This window comes from Electrophorus electricus, chromosome 7 (assembly GCF_041902795.1).
Source record: "Electrophorus electricus isolate QZ-2024a chromosome 7, ASM4190279v1, whole genome shotgun sequence".
In the NCBI taxonomy this organism is placed as follows: domain Eukaryota; kingdom Metazoa; phylum Chordata; class Actinopteri; order Gymnotiformes; family Gymnotidae; genus Electrophorus; species Electrophorus electricus.
This window is the reverse complement of record NC_137503.1, coordinates 26,037,469-26,061,090: the sequence shown is the minus strand read 5'-3', so window position 1 is coordinate 26,061,090 and position 23,622 is coordinate 26,037,469. Positions and strand designations below refer to the sequence as shown.

The window sequence follows — 23,622 nt, the reverse complement described above, 5'->3', positions numbered from 1 at the left end:
TGAGGATTTTGAAAGCCATGGTGGACACAGGAGTGTGTGAGGGCCTGAGTGATCAAGTGCCAGACTGGACCATATTTGCACACATGAACACACTACACAGCTCAGCACTGGAGAGTAAATTCACTTTACTCTTGGTTTGGATAAATAGTTCAGTTGCCATGACAAAACAGCAAAATTCCAATTAACTGTTCAAACTGCACCCCCTCATGAGCGCCCCCCACAGAGCACCACAGGCTGTACCAGGCACCCAGTCAGCTCTCATCCCCGGAGCACCGCACCTCGCTGAAGGGGCTGGGCATGGCCGAGTCCATGTCCACGCTGATGAACGAGTCCTCGCCGTCTGCCGACAGGTTGGAGTTGTCGGCGGAGGGGGCATAGGGGATGACCAGGGTCCCTCCCTCCTTCCTCCTTTTCCCCTCTACATCGTCCTCCTTTTTCCGCTGCGCAGAGAGAAGCGCGGGGGGGGGGGGGGGGGCGTTGTAAGAGCACGACCTGCAGGACGTCTTGGTGATGCAAGCGTGCACTGGTGGAGAACGTTACCTTCTCAGCGTACTTCTCCCGTTTCCTCTTGCGCTCCTTCACCTTGCTGCTCTCCTCCTGCTGCCGTTTCTCCTCCTGCCTCAGGCGCACTGCTTGCCAACACGGGCCGATCACCAAAACCACGGGCAGAGAGAAAGCCAATCAGAACAGAGCCAATCAACCTATCAGCATCAGCACGACCTCGTAGAACAAATGCATGCAACAGGAACTAGACAGGACACGAGCAGAGGTGATGAGGGGTCGGGTAGTCAGATGAATTAGAGTTCAACAACCTAGCCATTGTTGTAACATTCTGAGTCAGAAGCAGAGCGTTTTTGTAATCTGAAAGCACAGGAAGAGGCAGGTTGAAATGTGGGTTAAACAAATAAACTAACGTGCCTTTCGCCTGTGATCACTGGAAGCCACACGCCTTCCCCCACCCCCTCACTGCGCTCCTTTATCAGAACATCAACTCACGTTTCTTCTCCAACTCCTCGTCATCCAGCAGCAGACTGACCACCTCCTTGGGCTTAAGCGTGTCGGGTTTGAAGTTGCCACCTGAGATCACCATTCTTTGAATCTGAGACCCAGGAAGCAGGACAGTGATTAGCCAAAATAACACTCAGGTGAACCTTTCACTCAGGGTGATGCTCAAGTGTTAGTCTGTATAGCAGGTATTCAACCCCAGACCCTGAATTCTGGATTTTGTAATCACTGATTACAGATAGCTTTTAATGTGATTTATTCCCCTAAATACAATAATGCAAATCACTTCCCACAAAGTTCAGGCACTATAGATTTTCCATACAGACCGGTGTGATGACAAAGTGACAAATCAGTTTTACAAACTGTTTAAATAACTACCAGCGATTACATCAGTAGTAACTAATCTGTAATTACAGTGTCAGACATTGAACTACAACATTCCAATGGCAAATCAATCATAAATACACTACAATTGTAAAACGACAATGGTATGATTTAAAATAAATTCAATACAATTTTAAGGCATTCTTCAGACATACTTGGCAGACAAGAGATGTGTGAGAAAGGCTTAATTAGAGCGGGGTGTGTAGGTACCTCACTCTTCTCCTTGGCTCTCTGCAGGATACGCTCCTCAATAGTGCCCTTACATATGAGGCGGTAGACTGTGACCTGCTTGGTCTGGCCTAGCCTGTGAGCTCTGTCCATGGCCTGCTGGTCCACGGTAGGGTTCCAGTCACTGTCGTAGAAAATCACCTGCACCGGCACACACAACAGCGTGCTCACCACACACATCCTCTGACAAACTGCCTCACGTAAGCTGCTTCTATACACTACCTTGTTCTTTTTTTTGGGGGGGGGGGGGGGGGGGGAGATCTACAGTGTAAACGCTCACATTTTCTCTTTCTTTTATAAAAGTGTGAATGGAATTTTGATTTAGGAGCACGCGTACAACAAGACGCATATTTGGATGCTGCTGCTGCTGCTATTTTGTGTGGTGGAAATCTTCCTGGACAGGTTAGAGAAACAATATAATGATTGCAGCAATTGCTGTGCTATGAACTGACTCTGAGGCAGTGGTAAAAAAAAGAAAAAGATAGTTTATTCAAAGACTCAGCCTGAGGACGTCTCAGTTATATACACAAGCATCCGTAAGGCCCTTTCTCAGGCCAACTTTATGCTGTTCACCCATGGGGCATGACAAGAAAATTAGTCTGCGCTTTGTGCATGTCAAATAACATAAATAAAGAATCCTAGCTAACGTGAGTATCAATATGACTGCTTACAGAACCTATGTAAAACTGTTATACATATGACGTGCACACGAGCTGTAACCCGATGGGACGGTTCAATGTTGATTCAAAATTAGATTTGATTCAAGTTCTTGTACTCTAGGTGATTGTTGGTTGATTACTTCATTAGTGTAATTGGATTTGGTTTTCAGTATAGTCTGAATAAATCATTGTCATCTCACTGCATTGTGAATAAAAAGCCATGTCAAATTGATGCTCATAGATGTCTGTGTGAGGTCCTATGTCAGGAGCACCAGTGATCTTTGGCAAAAAGCTTCCCTCAGAACCTTGGCAGGTGGACCAGGGGGGTTCCAGAAGTTCACTAAAAACTACAAGCCATGTGAATTCACACACAAGGTTGGTGTGTGTGCTAATGTTCCACCTGAAGATTCCTGACTCCTGAAACACAGCCCAATTATCATCAATTAAGCCGTTATAGAGGTAAGCTCTGTAGCCTCACCGTATCTGCTGCAGTTAGGTTAATCCCAAGACCTCCCGCTCTTGTGCTGAGAAGGAAGACAAAAATATCCGTCCTGCGAAGGAGAAAGGAAGAGAGATTGAGAGAATGCGTAAAGAAAGGAGGGGCTAAACACGCTACAGCCAGCACACCAGGAGTAACAGCAAGAGACATTTCAGTGTACCACATGGACCTCTGCTAAATACAAAGCAGACCCCACTGAGTCTCCCAGATAATGCAAACCAGAGACTGAGAGGGAGGCTGGTCAGGGGAGAGTGGAGAGAGACAGAGAGACAAAGAAAAAGGCAAGGAGACAGATAGAGAGAAAGAAGGACAGAGATGGACAGAGAGAGAGAGAGAGAGAGAGAAAGAAAGAAAGAATTGTGATACAGAGAGAGGAAAAGAAACAGACAAATTCAGAGAATGAGAAGGAAGACGAGAGACAGGCTGAAATCAAACTCTTCTCGGAGGAGGAGGCACGTTGAGGCTTGGGGGTTTTAGACTCTGTGGAAAATATGCTCAAATTATCTTAAGAAGAGACAGACACTAACGTCTCCATCCGAGCCTGTGGTGAAGGACGGGTCCGAAACCTGAGCTTCTCTCCGGTCCCCCCCCCCCCCCCCCCCACCTTCAGAGTCGACTGTTAGCTCACCGGCTCTGGAAGTCCGCTACCATGTCCCGGCGTTCCGAAATCTTGGATGAGCCATCCAGCCGCATGTAGGTATGTTTGCGGTACACCATGTACTCCTGAGGATCAGCGAGAGGCAATAAAACAAGAGGAATTAGGCTTTAGGAATGTCCTCTTTCAGCTGGCAGCACAAGTCTCATTAGGAGAATAAGCGCATTTCACAGATGACCAAAACAATTCCAGACACATCCCTGGCACGTTATCAACATCCCACCCCCACACATCACCCTCAGTGACGCCGCTACTCCATCAGGTCTACGACTCCTAGGCCGACCCGCCCAAAAGCACTTCTGGGCTGCGGGAAGCATGCGTAAGCCCTCTTGTGGACATTAACATCCTTCGATCAGGCCTTGGGTTCGGACGAAAACAACGTTGCAGCTAAAAACCCAGCCACCCTTTACAGGTCGCAAGCTAGCAGGTCGATGAAGCCATCTCCAAATATACCACAGCACAAAGAGAGTCCCCCTCCCAGCCAGCCAACTGAGCTAAATTAATACAAAGTGAGAAGACCACCATGTCCATATGTAGTCAGGGAACACATGTACACCAAAACTGAAACGGCAGAACGTGGAGTCCAAAATGGCAGGAAATGGCCATCCATGTTCTCTTTATTTCCACCATGTGATGTTGGAGTATAAAGCTAGTCAAATAGTTGTTTGTCATTACACAGATGGAAGATAAGGATGCTGCTTATTCCCAACCGGACTACTGCCCAGGTCATGTGGAACTAGGCAGTGTCAAAGCTGGGCCGGGGGGGTGTGTGTAAAATCAACAACAATAAAGCTAATGGCAACAAAGATTACAATCAGCAAAGCCTCCCCCCACCTCCCTAGAGCCAATATGGGGACTTCAAATGGACTGCAGCTGGGTCTTTTAAACCCTGGCCGAGCCAATTGAGTCAGAGGAAACTGTTCAGGGCATGGCTTCATTTACCAAACAGAACGCAGGCTTCTCAAAGAGATCATTTACAAGAACTCACTACCATCGCACCATCATAACCACAGGCTGGGCGCTAGGGCTTATCACTGTACTGTGCTATGAGAACACAGTGATATACAATGATCCTTCCAAGCGAGTGATTAGTGGAGAAACACGGGAAAAAAATGTTCCCACATCAGAGCTAATAGTCAAAGTCAGCGCATGCTTGTTTTGTCCCATGATTAATTTTTCCCATGGAGCACGTACTACACAAACAGAGGAAGCAAAGTGTGTGGAACCACCTGGTAAGCTCCTTCCAGCCTTCAAGCATGTCTGGAAAAAAAAAACCTTTAATGGAAAAGATCGGAAGGAATTCCCATGGACTCTGCAGAGGTGCTCGCAAACTACAAATGGTGTTGTGCATAAAGTCGGCAAGAAAGAACAATACTTGTAGCAGACTAAAGGCAGCCTTTGTTGGGAATGTTAGTGAAAGGTCTAGTTTTAAGTCTGCTTTACAGCTCAATAGGAGGCAAAACAATTGGCCTTCTCTGGATTCCTTCATTCTCTTTTTAAGTCTTTGTCTTTCTGCCACTGGGTTTCTTGCCAGGTCTTTTAGACCTCTCTTCCCTTCTCATTATTCTCTCCTTGCAGTGCAACAACAGAGAGCGCTACTGTGAGCTACCCAACAGCAAAGAAATATGGCCCACACATGATGAGCCCATTCAGTTCAGCGTTATTGGAGTCTCACGCTTTCCACAAAACCGCAGCGCCGTCGTTCTGGTGGATGAGATGGTTCCAGAAGCACTCACCTCCAGCAGGTCGATCATGCGGGTCATCTGTGAGTAGATGAGGACGCGGTGGCCCTGGGACTTGAGACGCGTCAGCAGCAGGTCCAGGGTGTGAAGCTTGCCACTGTCCGTGATCAGGCTCTCTTTGTCTGGAACACAAAAGGGCAAAAGTAGATTCCATATTGAAACAGGCTGTGACTAACTGGGACAGAAAGGTCCATCAGTTCATACCCTCCTATATTAGGCTAAATACCAGCAGAAACAAGACAAGATCATGAAGAGAATGTATAGGATTAAATCAATTAAGTCATATCTGGTCATCTCAAAACAACAGTCATTGGGTGCTCACTCATTACAAATGTCATAAGCTTCTTTTGAATGGCACCCATGGACAAAAACAACACAAAATGAAGAGGGGGTGAACTTTCCACAGCAGACTCACTCAACCCCCTGACCCAGTGGGTAAAGCAAGGGTTTCGGGGTTGAGTGGGGTTGACCTCTCTGGTCACGGGGCCTCAGGAAGTGATGACAGAGCTGCAGGCCCCAGGAAGGGTACGGAGGTCCCTGGAGAGGTCCAGAGGCCGTAGTCACTTCTACGCTGAACGGACAACACATGTCACAGCACTAGCAATCTGCGGCCATGCTAATGTGACCCAGGGATGAACCGTGACCTGTGATCTCATAATCTGGAGAGGTTAAGAGACATTCTTTCAAGGTTATTAGCTAAAAAGAAACAACTAGCTGTAATGGGGATTGTATAGTCAGAGACTATTGCATTCCCATCACACTTAAAGCTTATGTGCAAATGGCAATCTTCTAATCTAATCAAGCATTTGTCCTGGGAGATGGCATCCAATATTGAACAACCCTTTTTTTTTCTTTTTTAAGATTTACAGACTAAATAAGTGAGTTTGAGTAGCCAATGTGGGCCTATATCACTAGGACAGGAAACTATCTGGCAAAGAGAAGAGCTGTCTGGCAGGCAGACCAAAACCTGCATTTTAAAGATCACACATCTCTCTGAGGAGCCCATCAGTCACTGTCGGCCTGCAGACTTCACCGTTCCTTTGAGGTCAGTGCGGTTTGATGATGAGAACAGACATGTGTCACACGCTGCTCCATGAAAGAGCCTTAATTTAATGTGCTGGAGGGGCAGCAGACCCATTGGCTGCCAGACCTGCCTTTATTCGGCTCCGTAAGCAGAGGACTGTGGGCTGGAGCCGGGATGCGGTTACGCTGGCGACCTGAGCAGCCCGTCGCACTGATAGAGGGTCCCAAATCAAGCCCCATGACCACAGAGCAAGGGGGCTTAGAGGGGGCTTTCCACAGCAGGGAGGCTGTCTCATCAGGGTCTCATGGAAATACTGAACATAAAAAGCCTCAGTTTTGCTGAAAAGCTTGAGTTCAACATGGTACTTGGCGATTATTGGTCAGGAGGATTTTCTGTTACGTTTATTATACGGGAAAAGGAAAATGGAGCAAAAGCCAAATGCATCTTTATGACAGCAGAAAATTAATCAGTCCATTAATTATTGGCCCAAAAATAAAAAATAAAATAAAATCCCACAGTGTGTAGTCTAGTAGATGAGAGGAGCCCAAAAGTATCCACTGTTGTGCTCCACAATCATTACCATGATTACAGTTATCAAACCCAGACACCTGCTGGTTGTAAGCCCCCTCCTCCCAGACACCAGCAAATCCAATCCCTACTGCCCAGGCCTGGGGTCTGACCCTGGAGTGACCCCTAATGTAGGGGCTGCCAGGGAGCCCTGGTTGGGCTAATTAACCCCATAGCCTGACACTGAAATTATTTTTGTGCTCCTCACTAATTTAATTAAGGGGGGGGGGGGGAGAGAGATAGAGGGCATGGCAGATAGATCTGCAACAGCACCACCACTGGCCAGTTACAGGAATCCCAACACGTGATTAAGCTGTTATGCCTGGTAACAAGGCCTTTCAGAGACCCCCTAGTGGCCAAGAGGAAAAGCATCGTTAACTAAAAAAAAACGGTTAAAATTTTGTAGGGGGGAAATAACAAATCACTGTGTACTACAGTGCCAGCGCCCTGTGTGTCTGACCAAGCGAGCACTATACACACAAAACTAAAACAAAGCATTCATTATTCACCAGGGCCAAGAAGTTCTGTCCATCTACTCGAATGCTCTGAAGTTCTAAAGTCATTTCCCACAAAAATCAGTATTTACAAAGGAAAAAAGGCTTGAAATGTCTTTGCCTATCTTGCTGGTTAGTACATCTGCACACATTTATAAGAAGCATTATTCTCTTCAGAAATGTGACTGGTTTGTAAATGCTGATACATTACCCGAGAGGACTATGATTAAACACATTATAGCGGGAGGAAGTGGAACAGTTCAGCAGCGGGGAGTGGGAGAACTTCAGAGGAGTACTCACAAGTCACATGACCGGGCTTAGAAGGTGAAAGGGCCCAGGCTAGTCAGGTTATATGACGATTCCATGACACGCCAGGGGCTTCAGTAGGCTTGAGCAGGATCATGTATACCCGTGGGCGTGGGAGGGTGAAAAGTGAGACTAATGAGGCATGACGGCTGTCCTTATGCTGTCAAATAAATGCTGTACACAATAACTGGTCTGGAGTCAGTTAGAGTAACAGGTTAACCTGTTACTTGGCTCGGCACACAAAACAGGGCAAAGAGCTCCCCCTGCTGGTCACACTGTCAGCGGCATATGGTGTCACCACTCGATCTGGGTGCATAACCGTTCCAAATGAGACCTGTTCAACTATCACCACTGAGATTAACACTATGGATTGCACAAAAAAAAACTGCTCTTCTCTTCTCTACTCTGTGAACCATTTTGAAGGAAGAAATCTGCCCACACCTTGGTGAACTCTGGTCTTTCTTCTTAGCCGAGATAGTAGGGCCAAGGCACAGACCGCAAACAATGACGTAGACACCAATGCTCGGGACGAAAATCAAAAAAGGCCAAGAATGTTTCCGGCCATTTTGCTGGAGAGCAGGAATTCTTTGAAGGAACAGGAAGGGAAAGCAGAGTTTCCCACAGGCTGTCTGTGAACTAAGAGCAATGCCCCACCATCACCTCCACCTCCTCAACAACAGTCTGTAGCAATGCAGTTCCAAATAAAAACAAACAAACAAACAAACAAACAAACACCTCACTGTGCTACTGTGTGAAAAGACCTACAGTGTTTTCACGCTACAGTGCTTTGCCCTCTAATTAGAGAGCAGCACTCAAAACGCACTTCAGCAACATGCTACTACATATACTGTGTTTACACAACTAAGCGGGCGGCTTCGCCGCGTCAAAGATCCACCTCAGAGTCACGGTGGTGTTGGCGCAACAGAGAGGTCACGAGGAGACACACAAAAGGTCGGCAAACTGCAGGCTGCGACAGCCCTCCGGGACAGAGGCAGCCCGACACGATGCGTCCCTCGCGATCGCGGCCGAGCGCAATGCGTCCCGCCCGCGATCGCGGCCCAAGACAATGCGTTCCACGCGCTTGCAAAGAACGATTCGATGGGTCCTGCAGTACAGTGCTCCACGGCCGCCCATGGGCAAGTGTGTGCTTTGTTTTGTGATTATTTGAAATACTTCTGCCGCTTAGCTAACATGTTGATATTGCTGATTAGCAAGAATCACAAAAGGGTATTCAAGCTCTCCTCCACCGTAACTCTGGGTTCCAGGCTCCGGCTGCGAGGCCGGGGTGTGGGCAGTCGCCCTGCAGCAGCACTTCAATGAGCCTGGCTTACTGTTGTGTCACTTCCTTCCCGCGGTACAGTATGACTCTGAGAAAATGGGAAAGCGGCGAGCCTGTGAATGAGCCTTCACAGCCTCTCACACACGCGCTCGCACGCACGCCCGCAGCACTCCGCCTAACAATGTGCCGAAACGATGTCCGACAGTCCCACTTCCTTGCTTTGTCCCCTCCCCATCCCCCAGCCCTCCGCCGCGTACCCCCACTTCACTTGAGTTCACAGACCTGTGTCTCGCAAACTCCAGTGCAAGCAGTCACGCCACACAGGCCAAATCCGCAGCCCTCCGGCCCTGGTCTTCCCCCACAATCCTCCGGCCTGGTCTTCCTCCGATCCTCAGTCTACCTTTCCTGCTAATCACTGCGGTGTTAGACGGCCGCGCGTTGCTAGCGTGCAGAAGCATGCTGGGCCAAAGGGCTGACAGTGACAGAGAGGTGCAGCGCCCTGACCCTGGAGCAGCCAGGGCCCAGAGCCAGCGCGACCCCTGCGATTCTCCCACGGGTGGCCCTCCCTCCCTGGGGGTGGGGGGTCGGAGGGGGGGGCTGGCTGCCTCTCCTGCTCCCTGTGCACCATTTCCTCTGGTTCACACGCACCATGGCCTCTGGGACACAGCTGCGCTGTGGGGCCCGATGAGACTGGCCTATCGAACAAGGTCTGCCAACAGACAGAATTATGGAGTATTGGGGCGGGGCGGGGGTGGATAGGTGTAAGGGTGGGGGTCTGAAAGTGGGCGTGGGTCTGTTAGTGGGCATCGGCTCTCTGTGAAGACTGCTGCAGCCCTGACTAAGACTTGTGGGCCGTTTTTTGAGGAGATTTGTGCATGGACTCAAATGGAGGACCTATGAGAAAGTTTCTTGTCTTAAATAAAACAGTCGACACATGAACAATAGCCGGATACCACTCTGGCAAATGACATAGTGCTGTTAGCTCGCACCTTTCCACCTAAGACCACACTAACAGCCCCCACATCCCCCCACCCAGCCACCCCCTTGGCTGCAGCTCGCTTACCTGGGATCCTGATGAAGGACCAGCCGTGTCTGGGCTGGAGAGCCATCAGGCCGCCGGGGCTCTGTGCGTGGAAGGAGTGGGCGCGCGTGGCCCAGGCAACCGCCAGCTCCGGCAAGCCGTACAGGAAGCACTGTCTAGCGGGGAGACTCCCGCCGTCGCGAAGCCGCCGCCAGTCATACTCAGCGCTACGGTCCGCGCAGTAGCACTCCATGGGGACCGCCGTCACCTAGGAGACAAAGCAATAAATAAACAGACAGACAGACAGACAGACAGACAGACAGACAGACAGACAGATAGATATGGCCAGCGCACATCCTGTCGCTGGTCGCCTGTGGTCGAGGGTGTTTGGGGACTCATGGAGTCGCCTGCATCTCCACTGGGAAGGAACTGGGCAGTGTAAGCACTTTGATTTGTGAGGGGCAATTAATGACGGACTTGGCCCGAGGAAGAGGAGAGTTAGTGAGGAAGCTTTCAGTGAAGCTCCTCGGCTAGCCAGCAAAAACGCAACATGGATAGTGTCATATCCAAAGGGGGCAAACTCCAAAGACTGGAAACTACAGAGAACTTATCTTTAAGTAAACAAACACATTTAAATAAAAAGAACTAATTAAAATGAACAAAAATCAGACCTTTGCTAACAGTTCATTATCCTGAGAATACTGTCACAAGAGCAACAGAGGACACTCTATTCTTTTACTTCTATTTACCAGCAACAGTGGACAAACTGCACGGCAGCTAAGAGTTTCCCACCATTAACGAGCACATACTCGCGGAGATGCACGCGAACACATGTACGTGTGCGCACACACCCCCGCCGTTGCAATGTTGCGCTCGCACCCTGCTCTGACAGGAAAAAGAGGTCTGCAGCGCGAGCCGCACCACCAGGCCTTTGGGTAGCAGACGACCGTTTCCTGTAGTGATTCACCCCACCCTCGCGCCCCCTCCATTCTCTTCTCTCTTTTCTTTCACGTCTCCCTTTCTCGCTCTCTCTTTCAGCTCTGCCGAGAGGTTTACAACTTGCTGACAAGCGGATGATATTATCTTCCTTTCATTCTTATCGCCGCTGAAAAACAGCTCAGCTTGGCGTGGCTTCGAGCTCGGGGGGGGGAGGGGTCCACGCACATGCGACCTTAAAAGCCAACGAGGTCAAGAACCCCCCCCCCCCGAACAGAGAAAGTGTTAATCTATCTCATCACTTTCCCACAGTGCCCATATGCCGCTGGAGCTTGCGGGCTAGTGCCAAACACTGTGCCAGCTCTCACGGGCAGCGGGTAGGGTCAGGAGTCCGTCCAGCGTCCCAGCGCGCACGCAAGCCTCACAGTGGTGACACCGCCTCCACCGCTGCACCAAATACACCAACCTTCCACGCATCATGCCCTGCTGTGTGAAATTCCATGCGAGTTGAGCACGTTATAGCGAGTGCTTCTGGCATTAATAACCTTCTAAAACGCATAACTAAATGAGGCCATGTCTAAATCGACTCCCAATTTAAAAGGTTCAGTGTGGAATGCAATTGCTGAGATTTAATCTCATTTTAGTCTATGATACAAATGTTGGACTGAAACTTCCTGAAAATGTTATTAACTCTAACAAAGTTTTTTTTTTTTTTTCTGTCTGTGACTAAAATGACTTAAAGAGCTCCAAGAGCCAGTCTGTCCGGGCTGTGCGGATCAGGTCTGTGTTGGGAGCAGCAGTTTTCGCGGCCTGCTCTCTGTCCTCCCTGGTGGCCTGGGGCTGTTTGGTTGCTCCATGGAAGGGTCAGGCCCAGCGGAGCGGCAGGTTGCCAAGGGACTCGGGCTGGGTAAATAAACTGGCCTCGGGGTCAGGGCGAGCAGTGGCTTTAGAGGTTTTATTTTGGCTGGGCCGTTTGTTTGCAGTGCAGCGGGGGGTCACTGTCGGGGGGTGGGCCACACGCGCGCCCTTCTGCAGGCTCTGGTGCCACTGCGAGGCCAGGCTGTGGAAAAGCCCGCCAACAGATGAGTGTGTGTGTGTGTGTGTGTGTGCGTGCGTGTCCGTGAGTGCCCTTACCCTGGGTGCAGCTGCAAGGAGGAACTTGGGAAGCTGGACGGGCTGGCAGGGCCTGAGAGTGGAGGTGGGCAAACGCCGGCCGTGGACCAGCACGTCTGCGTGGGAGAAGAGCCACGGCCTCTGGGCTGTGAAGACCAAGTCCTGCGCCAGAGCAGAACAGAGATTCGCACATCAAACCACAACTCTGGCCATCCAATACCGTCATGTATGCAGGACTGCAGTTGATTTGTGTGGGAGAGTGGGACAAGGAGAAATGAACTTTTCAGCATAAGCAAGACTAAGTGGATATACAGCACCCCCTAGTGTCACTTGTTGTCACTGCGGCCAGTGTCCCTTTGAGCCCCCTTTTGGACTTGACAAGTTCAGCCTTCACAAAGCAAACGTTCATCACTTGTCACAACACCTCCGCAGACAGCACAGTGTCTCCAGATTCAGAATTAGGTCTGTATTTCCAACAATTCACAAACACCAAAACCAGCGCAGAGCTCCAGCTCTCCAACGTATCCCATAAGTGTCAGCCATCAAGGACTGCTTTCCTCACTGGATACTGATGGAGGAGGTGTGAGGAGAAGGTGCGGGGAGCAGGAGGGAATGAGAGGGAGAGAGAGAGAGAAACAATGAGAGAGACAGAGAGAGAGAGAGAGAGATAGAGAGAGAGAGCGAGCGAGCAGGGGGAGCAGGAGTGCTTGTGTCTGGAGACCCGCTGTCTGGGCTATGTTCCCGACCACAAGCACGGAGGGTAGCTCTGTCTGGAAACTCTCACCATGATGAATGCAGACAGAAAAGGAGGCGTCAGCGAGGCACAGGCACCCAGATCTCCAACATTCTCTCTCTCCCTCTCTCTCTCGGAGAACGCTAAATCACGCCTTTGACTATATAATCAAAGCCATGATCAAAAATGTAAGCAGGGAGATGAACAAATAAAACAGAATCTAGCTAAGCAAACTGAGTCTGCATCGCTGTAGCAACAGCAAAGCGCAGGCTCTATGGACGCTTCCTGCTCCTGGATGTCCATGCTATGACAGTGCCAATAAATCTCTCCTCAGAAATCAAACCAGGGACACAGAAGCATGGTTATCGCTAATCTAATCTGTCCCGTGTAAGCACAGTGTAAGCACCAAAACAACTACGGAAGGCATTTTTTATGGCACCTAAACTTGAGTACTTTAACCAGAATCCAAAACATAGCTGAACTGCGCGCTCCCGGAGTTCTCCCCTTAAGCGGCGGCCGGTGTGTCCCACGCTCAATGGATCGCGGCACGCTGCTCCAACAGACAGAAAACCAAGATGCGTGCTGCTCCATGCTGGAACACACAAAGGCTTTCATGGGAGGAGGGGGGCTGGAAGGTGAAGAGTGGGGCAGCTGCTTCCTCTTTCACCCGGAGCAGAGCCAGCAGGCCGGGTGGGGGCGTGTAGGTCAGGTCGGGTAAAGGGTTCCTCCGGGCCCACGAGTGTGGTGGCGCAGGTCCCAGTCCAGGCTTGGCGTGGCGGGGCTGCGTGGTGGTGGCGGGGGGGGGGGGGGGGGGGGTGTCTCGCTGTGGTGTAAGGTTGCCGGCCATGCCTCGCTGAAGCTAGGAGACGCGGCGTGAGGGAGGCCCAAAGCAGCCCGGAGTAGGATGACGCCTCCGTCAGCAACTGATGAGTCAGGCTTGCCCCTGCCTGCGCTGCGCTCGCACTGGAGCCCTCTCAGGCCCAGAAGGCCCAGACCACCGGGCCGGTGTCATTTACGTCGCCACTTCAGCCCCGTCTTACGGTCCCTCCCGCCACAGAAAGCTGGAAAGGACGTGCGCCAGAGGCCATCTGCGCTCAGGCGGAGCAAGAGTGGCCCTTCACAGGCGAGACGCCTGGGAGCACGCACGATGAAACCAGACACCCGCCAGCTCGTGACTGATGAGATCCGCTAAGTGCACCCTCAGAGTGGTATTCCGTGAAGGAAACAAACCTGCTCTCCCAGTCAACCTCGAACAGCCCTGTTCACGCTCTCTCTCTCTCTCACACGCACACATATGCATGCACGCACGCACGCAAGCACGCACGCAAGCACACACCCCAACCTCAACACTAACATGCTATTTCCAGCCTGCACAGTTCTGGTCTCCTGTTCAAGGATGTACCTAGTATTCTTCATGTTGTTATTCATAAAGACACTTGTAGCATTTTAGTTATTTAACAGTAATTTAGTATTTAAGTGCACAAACATTATTCCAACAACAGTATTCTTATGCTATGGTAGAGAATCATTAGTAATATTCGTCCTCAGAGAAAGTTTCCAAGGCCTTCATTCTGCATTTAATTCCTAGGCATCCAGCCGGTATCCAAAGTAAAATCTATTAACAGTCAATTTGTCCCGCTGTGACAGCTTTATGGCACCTCTATGTCACCCTTATGAAAACTTTGATGCAGGTGCAGGAACTCACCTGCAGGGCGGCGCTGGTGTGTGTGCTGGGGAAAGACGTGGACCTATCCGGCCACAGGATGAGGTCTCGGTTCGAGAGGCAGCGGGACCCAGGGTTTGCTCCGCGCCCGCCCTCTTCGTCCTCGTCCCACAGCCGGCGGTGATGGAGCCGGTAGGCCGACTTGAAGGAGAGGTAAAGTGCTAGCCATCTGCAGAGGGCCGAGAGGAGCAGCAGCACGTCAGGGCTTGCGTGTGGGCAGTACGGGCGCTGGGAAGCCTCAGACCTCAGCTCACTCTTACCCTTCCACCCCTCTGCTGCTTTCTCATTTGGTTCCAAACGAATTAAGGGACGTCGACGCACGTGTAATGAGATTAAGCACGACCTCTTTACCCTCACGAGCTGCTGCTTGCTCGTACAAAGACATTTTGGAACTGGGCTTCACATTGCAGTGGCTCTCAGGAGGTTAACTAATGTGCTCCAGTGCCGCTCATGGAGTAATCTGTAGCATACCGACCCACAGAAACACCAGAAGAAGTGGACTCGGGGTAGGCATTAACGGAAGGGGCTGATCGGGCCCCAGATAGCGCCGTTCTCGTGGTGCTGGCGCCAGGAGCCTGAAGCGAAGCTGACGTATTGCGTGTGGATGGCCAAGAACAGGGGGGTGGGTGGGGGAAGCAGACCTGGTCAGAGTGCCGCGCTGCATGATGTTTGCCGTCTCCGCCGGCGTCACGTCGATGAAGCGGAGGAATGAGAAAGAGCTGCCCTCATCGCCACCTGAGCGTGTGTAAACGGAGAATGGCATCAGCACCAACCCCTACGCAGTCTTCTTGGCTAAGTGTTTACATATTAAGTAGTTTAAGTTACATTAACTCTTACCCATTACGCTTTTTTATTATTGTCATTATTGCTGTTGCTGGTGGTGATGGTGCTTTGGCTACTATTATTGCTTTGGCAATGCTCGATTTTGTACAGTGCAATGAAAAATGTTATCGACCTCTTGAACGCTTTGTGCAGCAGGTTAGGATGTTACAGGCGCTTCCTCTCGTCTCTCTGACCACGACCTTGCTCACTATCTGACCCACCCAGCTTCTTGACGCTGGTGTAGGGAAGATAGATGCAGTAGGACAAAAAAACACAACCCCTAGTAGGGAGAAGCTCCTTTTTCTCACTGCTTTGGATGAACAGCATAAAGTTGGCCTGAGAAAGGGCCTTACGGCTGCTTGTGTGTGTAACTGAGACGTCCTCAGGCTGAGTCCTTGAATAAACTAACTTCAGTTCATTCAGTTCATAGCACAGCAATTGCTGCAATCATTATATTGTTTCTCTAACCTGTCCAGGAAGATTTCCACCACAAAGCTTAGCACCCCAGATGGGAGCCCGTGATTGAGGACGGCAGGGGAACCTCAGGGGGTATAGCGCACAATACCCTGGAGGCTGTAACTCCATCCGGCTGACACCAAACCGCCGAAGGACCTGGGCTCGGGTGCCGTCTCAACACCAGGGCCTCACCTTAAAAGGAAATCTCCAGGGCAGTAAGTAAACTTACATAGATCGTCTGAATTAAAATAACCTCATAAACCTGTTAATGGTCTGAGATCATGGGAATAGATTTCAGAGGAATCTAAAATATGGGGTTTTAGACACCCCAACACTTATGCTGACAAGCATTGCGCGAGTAATATCTCTAGAGCAGGGAATTAAAGACAGAATAATTGAGGGGGGAAAAAAATTAAATCAAATATAATAACCTGGACATTTCCTGCATGATCTAATCAGAGGTATAATGGGTAATAATACAAGCAAGCAAGAACAACGCCCTCACTCAAATGAAATATTTATGTTTAAGAATTATGCACAGGAATCGTTAGACCAGTTTGATTTATGGGTAAATAGATGTGGCTTCCCAGATAAGGGTAGTATTTCCATGAGACAGTTAGAAATATTTAAATACAAGTTGGCAGACCTAGACAGAAAAAGAAAGAAAAAATGAACAGGAAGGCTTATGACATGTGGGTCACTGTGGCAAAGGCATGCGAACCGTGATCCACGGGGTTAACACAAGCTTGCAGTACCCCGTGTCTGTTACAGACGCAGACCTAGATGGACGTCCCCGCCGACGCCCCTGACCCTCGGCTCTGCCCGCCCCCCCACCACCACCTCGGCGCCGGCTTCCACTAAAGACGCCAGTAGAGAAACCACAGCCGCGGGGGGGGGGAGTTTCTGCCCTCTCACTTACAGAGGCCAAGCGCCTGTCCCTTAGAGTTGCGCGCGTGTGTGTAACTGAGACGTCCTCGGGCTGATTCTTTGAATAAACTATCTTTTTATTTTTTTTTACCACTGCCTCAGAGTCAGTTCATAGCACAGCAAAGACTGCAATCATTATATTGTTTCTCTAACCTGTCCAGGAAGGTTTCCATGACAGTCATGCTAATAATGCCAACCACAAACACATACATTATATATATATATATATATATATATATATATATATATATATATATATATATATATATATATATATATATATGAGAGAGAGAGAGAGAGAGAGAGAGAGAGAGAGAGAGAGAGACAGACAAACCTTTAAGTGCTTAGCTAGTACTGAACATGATTCAATCATTCCAATAAGTTGAGAGGAGAGAGAAGAGGAGTAAAACCTAGGGGGAGGGGCGGACTGAGAGGATGGTAGAGACTCACTTTTTCTGTGGAATAATGACTGCTGGATGTGCTGAGGTGAGAAAGGGGAGAGCAGAACCTGTAGTAGCCTGCAAGGTAAAGAGAAAGAGAAAGAGCAAGAAAGGCAACACATGAGGGGTGCATGTTCACACATGGAGCCATGCTGTCAACTGCTTGTCTACTCACTTGGTTCTTCCCTGGCTGCAGGTGTGGAGGAGGCCGTGCCGGAAGAGGAGCTTTGACATGATGAAGGGCTTCAGAGACATGTGGAAGGGCGAGCGCGTCTCCTGCCGCTCAAACAGGTCGGAGTGGTTACACACCTACACACACACACACACACACACAAATACTCTCAGCTCTGGACTCTGTGTTTGCCTTCAACCTCTCTGCACTGAAACTGCAGCTTTCCTCTTGTAGGGATCAGTGGCGCCCCCTACCTTTCGGAACTGCATGACGAGGTTCATGAGGCTGCTGGTGGTGGTGTGGGCTTGCTGGGCCGTGCCCATGGACGACTGCAGCAGGTCCTCGATGGAGATCTTATTCTTCAGAGCCTGGTAGAGCAGCCTCTGTCTGCTCGTCAGCTGGCAATACGTCAAGATCTCAATCTGGTGAAGAGAAGCGTGGGGACAGCAGGGGTTCACCACCACCACACACAAACACACACACACACACACACACACACACATCAGCAGGAAGGCCTGGATTAAACACTAGGTTGACCTAGGCAGTGTTTTGCGGTACCTTGTCAGAGAGCTCATTCTCTACGTCCTTCTTTATCCTGCGAAGCATGAACGGCTTCAGAATCATGTGTAGTCTGGACAGCTGGTCTGCCGTTCAAGAAAAGGACACAGAGTGCTTTTAACTGGAAGCCCAATCCTGGGTCAGTTTGACAACACACTAAGCAAATGTCTATCAGTTTTGCCAAGAAGATTCTAATGTGGCTTTGGCAAAAGTACTCAAAAGTAAAAACAAAAATACTCACTCTCATCTATGGCCGACTTGTTCTCGGCGTGGCTCTCGATGTCTTTGGAGAACCACTCGTTGAACTCCTCGTGAGAGTCAAACAGAGTCGGCATGATGAAGTGAAGCAAGGCCCACAACTGAGGAGGAGAACAAAGAAGTCAAACAGTGAAAATGCCTCCTCTCACTCTCCCTCTCACACTCACACACACACACACACACACATATATATGCATTTTGTGTGTGCTCACCTCAGCCATTGTGTTCTGAATGGGTGTTCCTGTCAGCAGAAGTCGATTGCGGCACTGGAACTGAAGCAGGATCTTCCACCGCACACTGTGGATCAGAACCCCACACCAAACACACTGTCAGACCATGTACTCCACCCAGACAACATCAGGACACAACCGTGGGGCAGGTCTAGCAGGACCAGAGCGCTCGAGGGGACAGCGCCAGCACCTGGCTGAGATGGTCGGCATGGTAATTAATCACACACTACCACGGGAGAAGCCACGGGTGCGCGTGAGCACCCGTAGCTGGCACACGCGACGGGGGTAGGCGAAGTCCGGAACAGTACTGGAGACTTCCCGTGAGAAACCCCACCCATGCGCAGCCTTTGAGGAGCTTAACAGATAAAAAGCCTGACATCCAGCCACCACTGGGAGACATTCGACATTTGTTTTCACTGTCTGTTTGGAGTATACCAGTCTTTGTGTTTGAGGAAAGGAAAGCAATAAAAAGAGAGCTGGTCATGAGGATTTAACATGCTTCCAAGCGCACAATGCTTCCATTCAAATCCCATCTAATAGTAGCAACTTCGCTTCTGAAACACCATTAGGTCGCCAGCATTAGAGTCTGCAGTGGCTGGCAGGGACATTTCTAGTAGAAACAAACATTTCTGAGCTGAATCTCAGAGAAGGAGGGTTGGGCCCACGGCCTCCCCACCTGGAGCTGCTCTTCAGAGCCTGGGCCTCGTCCAGAACCATGTACTGCCACTTCACCCGCTGGAAGTACTTCACGTCCTGCACCACCAGCTGGTAGCTGGTGATCACCACATGGAAGGGGGCATTCTGGGTGTAAAGGGTTTTCTGGGGAGGACACAAAAGGGGAAAACAAAAGGCGTCCTGTTTCAGCTTGGGCGAAACCCGGCGTTGTCAGTTGTCTGTTGGTTACTTCGCGGAGAGCTCACCTGACTCCAGAACTTTCGGATTACTTTGCGGTCGTGGGGGTTGCCCCAGTATGGAAGCACCTGGGGAGGAGCAGAATGGTGAGATGGCAGAGCGACAGTTAGCCTTAGGGGTACGTTCACAGTGCGTCAGCAACAAACTCAGAACTCATTCTCATAGCCTCAATTTCCAGTGCTTTGGTTGTACATAAATCATAACTCAGTCATGGTCTCCCCCTTACAAGGCCTCAGGGCATTCTACACCTTTAACAGTCAGCTTGAAGATCAAGTCAGGATCAAAATAGCTAAGATACAGCATTGGGCACTTATTTTGGTACTAATGAATCCCACCACCCATGCTCTGGATGAGTATTTCAAATGTAGACAATTTTACTTTAACTGCTGTAATAAATTATATTTTGGAGCACAGAGTTTGATTTCAACAAACACTGGCGATACAACACTGCCCCCTACAGATCAAGAACATTTATACTATTCGGCCAATAGCTGATATGGTACAGGTCTTCTAGAGGGCAAAAATAGAATTAGGTAACCTTGCCTAAGTGCTATTGTTCCTATAATAGATCCAGTTCAATGAGTTTATGAAAGAGAGATACAGAAAAAAAAAAGACAGCAGGGCATTTAAAGGATTCCACGGGACCAGGTGTCTTCCTGCACAGCTGTGACGTTCACCTTGAATTTCGGCACGAAGCGAGCAAACTCCTGGTGCCAGTTGTTGAGTGTCGAGGCCGGAGATATGATCAAGAAGGGTCCCCAAATGTTGTCCCTCTGCAGAACAGGACACACATGTACCCACACACGCGCGCACACACACGAAACACAGCAAATGAGCCTAAAACGCAGGTGCACGACGGGGAGGGGTGGGGGGTCGGCGGCGGGAAAGACCCGGTGAGGAGAGAGGGGTGAAAACAGGAAGCAACGAAGGAGAGAGGCAGCATACGAGCACGGCTTCCTGTGGGCCTGGCACTTTCATATCAAACGCCAAAACTCCCCCAAATTCCATTTCCTCCCCACTCCAGAGGCCTCGGGGGGGGCGGCCGAGCAGCGGAGGCAGCTGGAGGTCTCACGCCGATGCCAGACGACAGACGCTCGCCTTCGGGAGCATGTTTGGGAGAGAGCTGCGTGGTCGACCCAAACTCCACACAGGAAAATGGCCCCTTTTCTGCTCGTGTGTGATTTGTCTGTCGGGTTTCCCGAAAGAAAGCAAAACCCATGCTGTCCCTTTAGGAGTGCGAGTGGCGACCATCCCCGAGCCCAAGCAGGCATTTTGCACCGGCGTGCGCCGTCAAAGTTTCCCACGTTGCTGTAGAAACCGCTTACCTCCGCCAGGTGGGCGAGCAGGGCGATGCTCTGCACCGTTTTGCCGAGGCCCATCTCGTCTGCCAGGATGCCATTGATGCCCTGAGATAGGAAGAGAGCAAGTGGCATTACACACACACACACACACACACACACACACGCGCGCGCGCGCGCAAACATACAGGCACACACACACCTGTTCATAAAGGTTAGCCAGCCAGTTCATGCCTTTCAACTGATAGCCCTTAAGCTTGCCGTTGAAGATGGTGGGCTGTGGGATGTCTTCTCCAGCACTGATGGAGGGGTTGGAGAGGCTGTAGCTCTCGCCGAAGCCCGAGGCGGAGGCGGCGTGCAGCGAGGCGCAGCGGCTGTCCTTCGCCTCCTCGTCAAACTGCCTCGTCTGCAATGGCCACAGTGCAAACACGTTGCTGATGGCACAGAGAAGCCGAAGGCCAAACACTCCCCACCTCAGCCACTCTGGTGAGCGGGTGCGCGCTGCAGATGCCCTCCCTCCCGCTTACTCACCCTGGCCTGGTGGATTAGGTAGGCTTCTTTTGCATTCCTCAAGGCCTGAGATTTGTAGTATTCACTGTCTGCAGACACAGTTGACAAAGAGTTTTCAACCACAGGACAGCACAACTTGTGCCGCCACCCTCTCGCAGGGTGCAAAGCGGGCAACTGACGGTCACTGCGGCCTACCATAGTCCTCCGGACCCACGTTGACCATCACGCCTCCCCCCACATCGATCTGCCGCTGGGCTGAGCTCTCATCCAGCTGCTGCAGGATCTGCTCCTGCGTGCTGTCGCCCCCTGCCATGCTCTGCTTGCCTCCCATGAAGTGAGCATACAGCTCCGTCTGTGTGATGAGGAAGTTCAGCTTCCTCTGCTGCCTCTTGGCCTGATGGGATTGGGTCGGGGGGGGGGGTCGGTTGAGGTCCATCCTCCGTCAACATGCAAATGGCAGCACTCGGTGCGGGTGTGCATGTGCGCGTACCTCTCTCATCTCCTCGTCCAGTTTGCGCTGCTCTAGGGCCTCCTTCTCCGCACGCTTCCGGTGTTCCTTCTCCACCTTCTCGTACTTCTTCCAGTAGAGCAGCATCTCCTTGGTGAGGCGTCGTGCCCGGGGCAGTGTCTCCTTACAGTTCTTCTGGGCCTGGATAGCAGCCCGCCGCACCTCCCGCATGCACTGGTGGGCCAGCTGGACATGTGCACACACACACAGAGACAGAGACACATCCACACACACACACACAGAGACAGAGACACATCCACACACACACACACACACAGACAGAGACACATCCACACACACACACACACACACACAGAGACAGAGACACATCCACACACACACACAGAGAGACAGAGACACATCCACACACACACACAGAGAGACAGAGACACATCCACACACACACACAGAGAGACAGAGACACATCCACACACACACACACACAGAGACAGAGACACATCCACACACACACACACACAGAGACAGAGACACATCCACACACACACACACACAGAGACAGAGACACATCCACACACACACACACAGAGACAGAGACACATCCACACACACACACACAGAGACAGAGACACATCCACACACACACACACACACACAGAGACAGAGACACATCCACACACACACACACAGAGACAGAGACACATCCACACACACACACACACACACACACACACACACACACACACACACACACACACACAGAGACACATCCACACACACACACACACAGAGACAGAGACACATCCACACACACACACACACACACACACACAGACAGAGACACATCCACACACACACACACACACACACACAGACAGAGACACATCCACACACACACACACACACAGAGACAGAGACACATCCACACACACACACACACACACACAGAGACACATCCACACACACACAGAGACAGAGACACATCCACACACACAGAGACAGAGACACATCCACACACACACACACACAGAGACAGAGACACATCCACACACACACACACACACACACACAGAGACAGAGACACATCCACACACACACACACACACACAGAGACAGAGACACATCCACACACACACACACAGAGACAGAGACACATCCACACACACACACACAGAGACAGAGACACATCCACACACACACACACAGAGACAGAGACACATCCACACACACACACACAGAGACAGAGACACATCCACACACACACACACAGAGACAGAGACACATCCACACACACACACACACAGAGACAGAGACACATCCACACACACACACACAGAGACAGAGACACATCCACACACACAGAGACAGAGACACATCCACACACACAGAGACAGAGACACATCCACACACACACACACAGAGACAGAGACACATCCACACACACACACACAGAGACAGAGACACATCCACACACACACACACACAGAGACAGAGACACATCCACACACACACACACACAGACACATCCACACACACACACACACAGAGACAGAGACACATCCACACACACAGAGACAGAGACACATCCACACACACACACACACACAGAGACAGAGACACATCCACACACACACACACAGAGACAGAGACACATCCACACACACACACACAGAGACAGAGACACATCCACACACACACACACACACACAGAGACACATCCACACACACACACAGAGACAGAGACACATCCACACACACACACACAGAGACAGAGACACATCCACACACACACACACAGAGACAGAGACACATCCACACACACACACACAGAGACAGAGACACATCCACACACACAGAGACAGAGACACATCCACACACACACACACAGAGACAGAGACACATCCACACACACACACACAGAGACAGAGACACATCCACACACACACACACACACAGAGACAGAGACACATCCACACACACAGAGACAGAGACACATCCACACACACACACACACACAGAGACAGAGACACATCCACACACACACACACAGAGACAGAGACACATCCACACACACACACACAGAGACAGAGACACATCCACACACACACACACAGAGACAGAGACACATCCACACACACACACACAGAGACAGAGACACATCCACACACACACACACAGAGACAGAGACACATCCACACACACACA

The 23,622-nt window shown here is 50.6% G+C and overlaps 1 protein-coding gene across 2 annotated transcripts in view; it reads right to left on the bottom strand.

Annotated features, from left to right (window-relative positions):
* ino80 (INO80 complex ATPase subunit) overlaps nucleotides 1-23,622 on the bottom strand; it is a 33,370-nt gene that overhangs the window by 3,507 nt on the left and 6,241 nt on the right. For both annotated transcript variants that reach the window (XM_026998703.3, XM_026998712.3), the window contains exons 10-34: nucleotides 21,442-21,645; nucleotides 21,147-21,345; nucleotides 20,973-21,040; nucleotides 20,644-20,847; nucleotides 20,469-20,549; nucleotides 19,821-19,916; nucleotides 19,152-19,211; nucleotides 18,908-19,050; nucleotides 18,214-18,298; nucleotides 17,985-18,102; nucleotides 17,744-17,829; nucleotides 17,440-17,607; nucleotides 17,189-17,322; nucleotides 17,024-17,091; nucleotides 15,010-15,103; nucleotides 14,351-14,537; nucleotides 11,934-12,074; nucleotides 9,906-10,131; nucleotides 5,167-5,294; nucleotides 3,404-3,498; nucleotides 2,755-2,827; nucleotides 1,600-1,758; nucleotides 997-1,099; nucleotides 541-629; nucleotides 279-440 (exon numbers count right to left, since the gene is read on the bottom strand). In XM_026998703.3, the coding sequence (XP_026854504.2) occupies nucleotides 279-440; nucleotides 541-629; nucleotides 997-1,099; nucleotides 1,600-1,758; nucleotides 2,755-2,827; nucleotides 3,404-3,498; nucleotides 5,167-5,294; nucleotides 9,906-10,131; nucleotides 11,934-12,074; nucleotides 14,351-14,537; nucleotides 15,010-15,103; nucleotides 17,024-17,091; nucleotides 17,189-17,322; nucleotides 17,440-17,607; nucleotides 17,744-17,829; nucleotides 17,985-18,102; nucleotides 18,214-18,298; nucleotides 18,908-19,050; nucleotides 19,152-19,211; nucleotides 19,821-19,916; nucleotides 20,469-20,549; nucleotides 20,644-20,847; nucleotides 20,973-21,040; nucleotides 21,147-21,345; nucleotides 21,442-21,645 (3,171 nt within the window). The remainder of the gene's footprint in view (nucleotides 1-278; nucleotides 441-540; nucleotides 630-996; nucleotides 1,100-1,599; nucleotides 1,759-2,754; nucleotides 2,828-3,403; nucleotides 3,499-5,166; nucleotides 5,295-9,905; nucleotides 10,132-11,933; nucleotides 12,075-14,350; nucleotides 14,538-15,009; nucleotides 15,104-17,023; nucleotides 17,092-17,188; nucleotides 17,323-17,439; nucleotides 17,608-17,743; nucleotides 17,830-17,984; nucleotides 18,103-18,213; nucleotides 18,299-18,907; nucleotides 19,051-19,151; nucleotides 19,212-19,820; nucleotides 19,917-20,468; nucleotides 20,550-20,643; nucleotides 20,848-20,972; nucleotides 21,041-21,146; nucleotides 21,346-21,441; nucleotides 21,646-23,622) is intronic.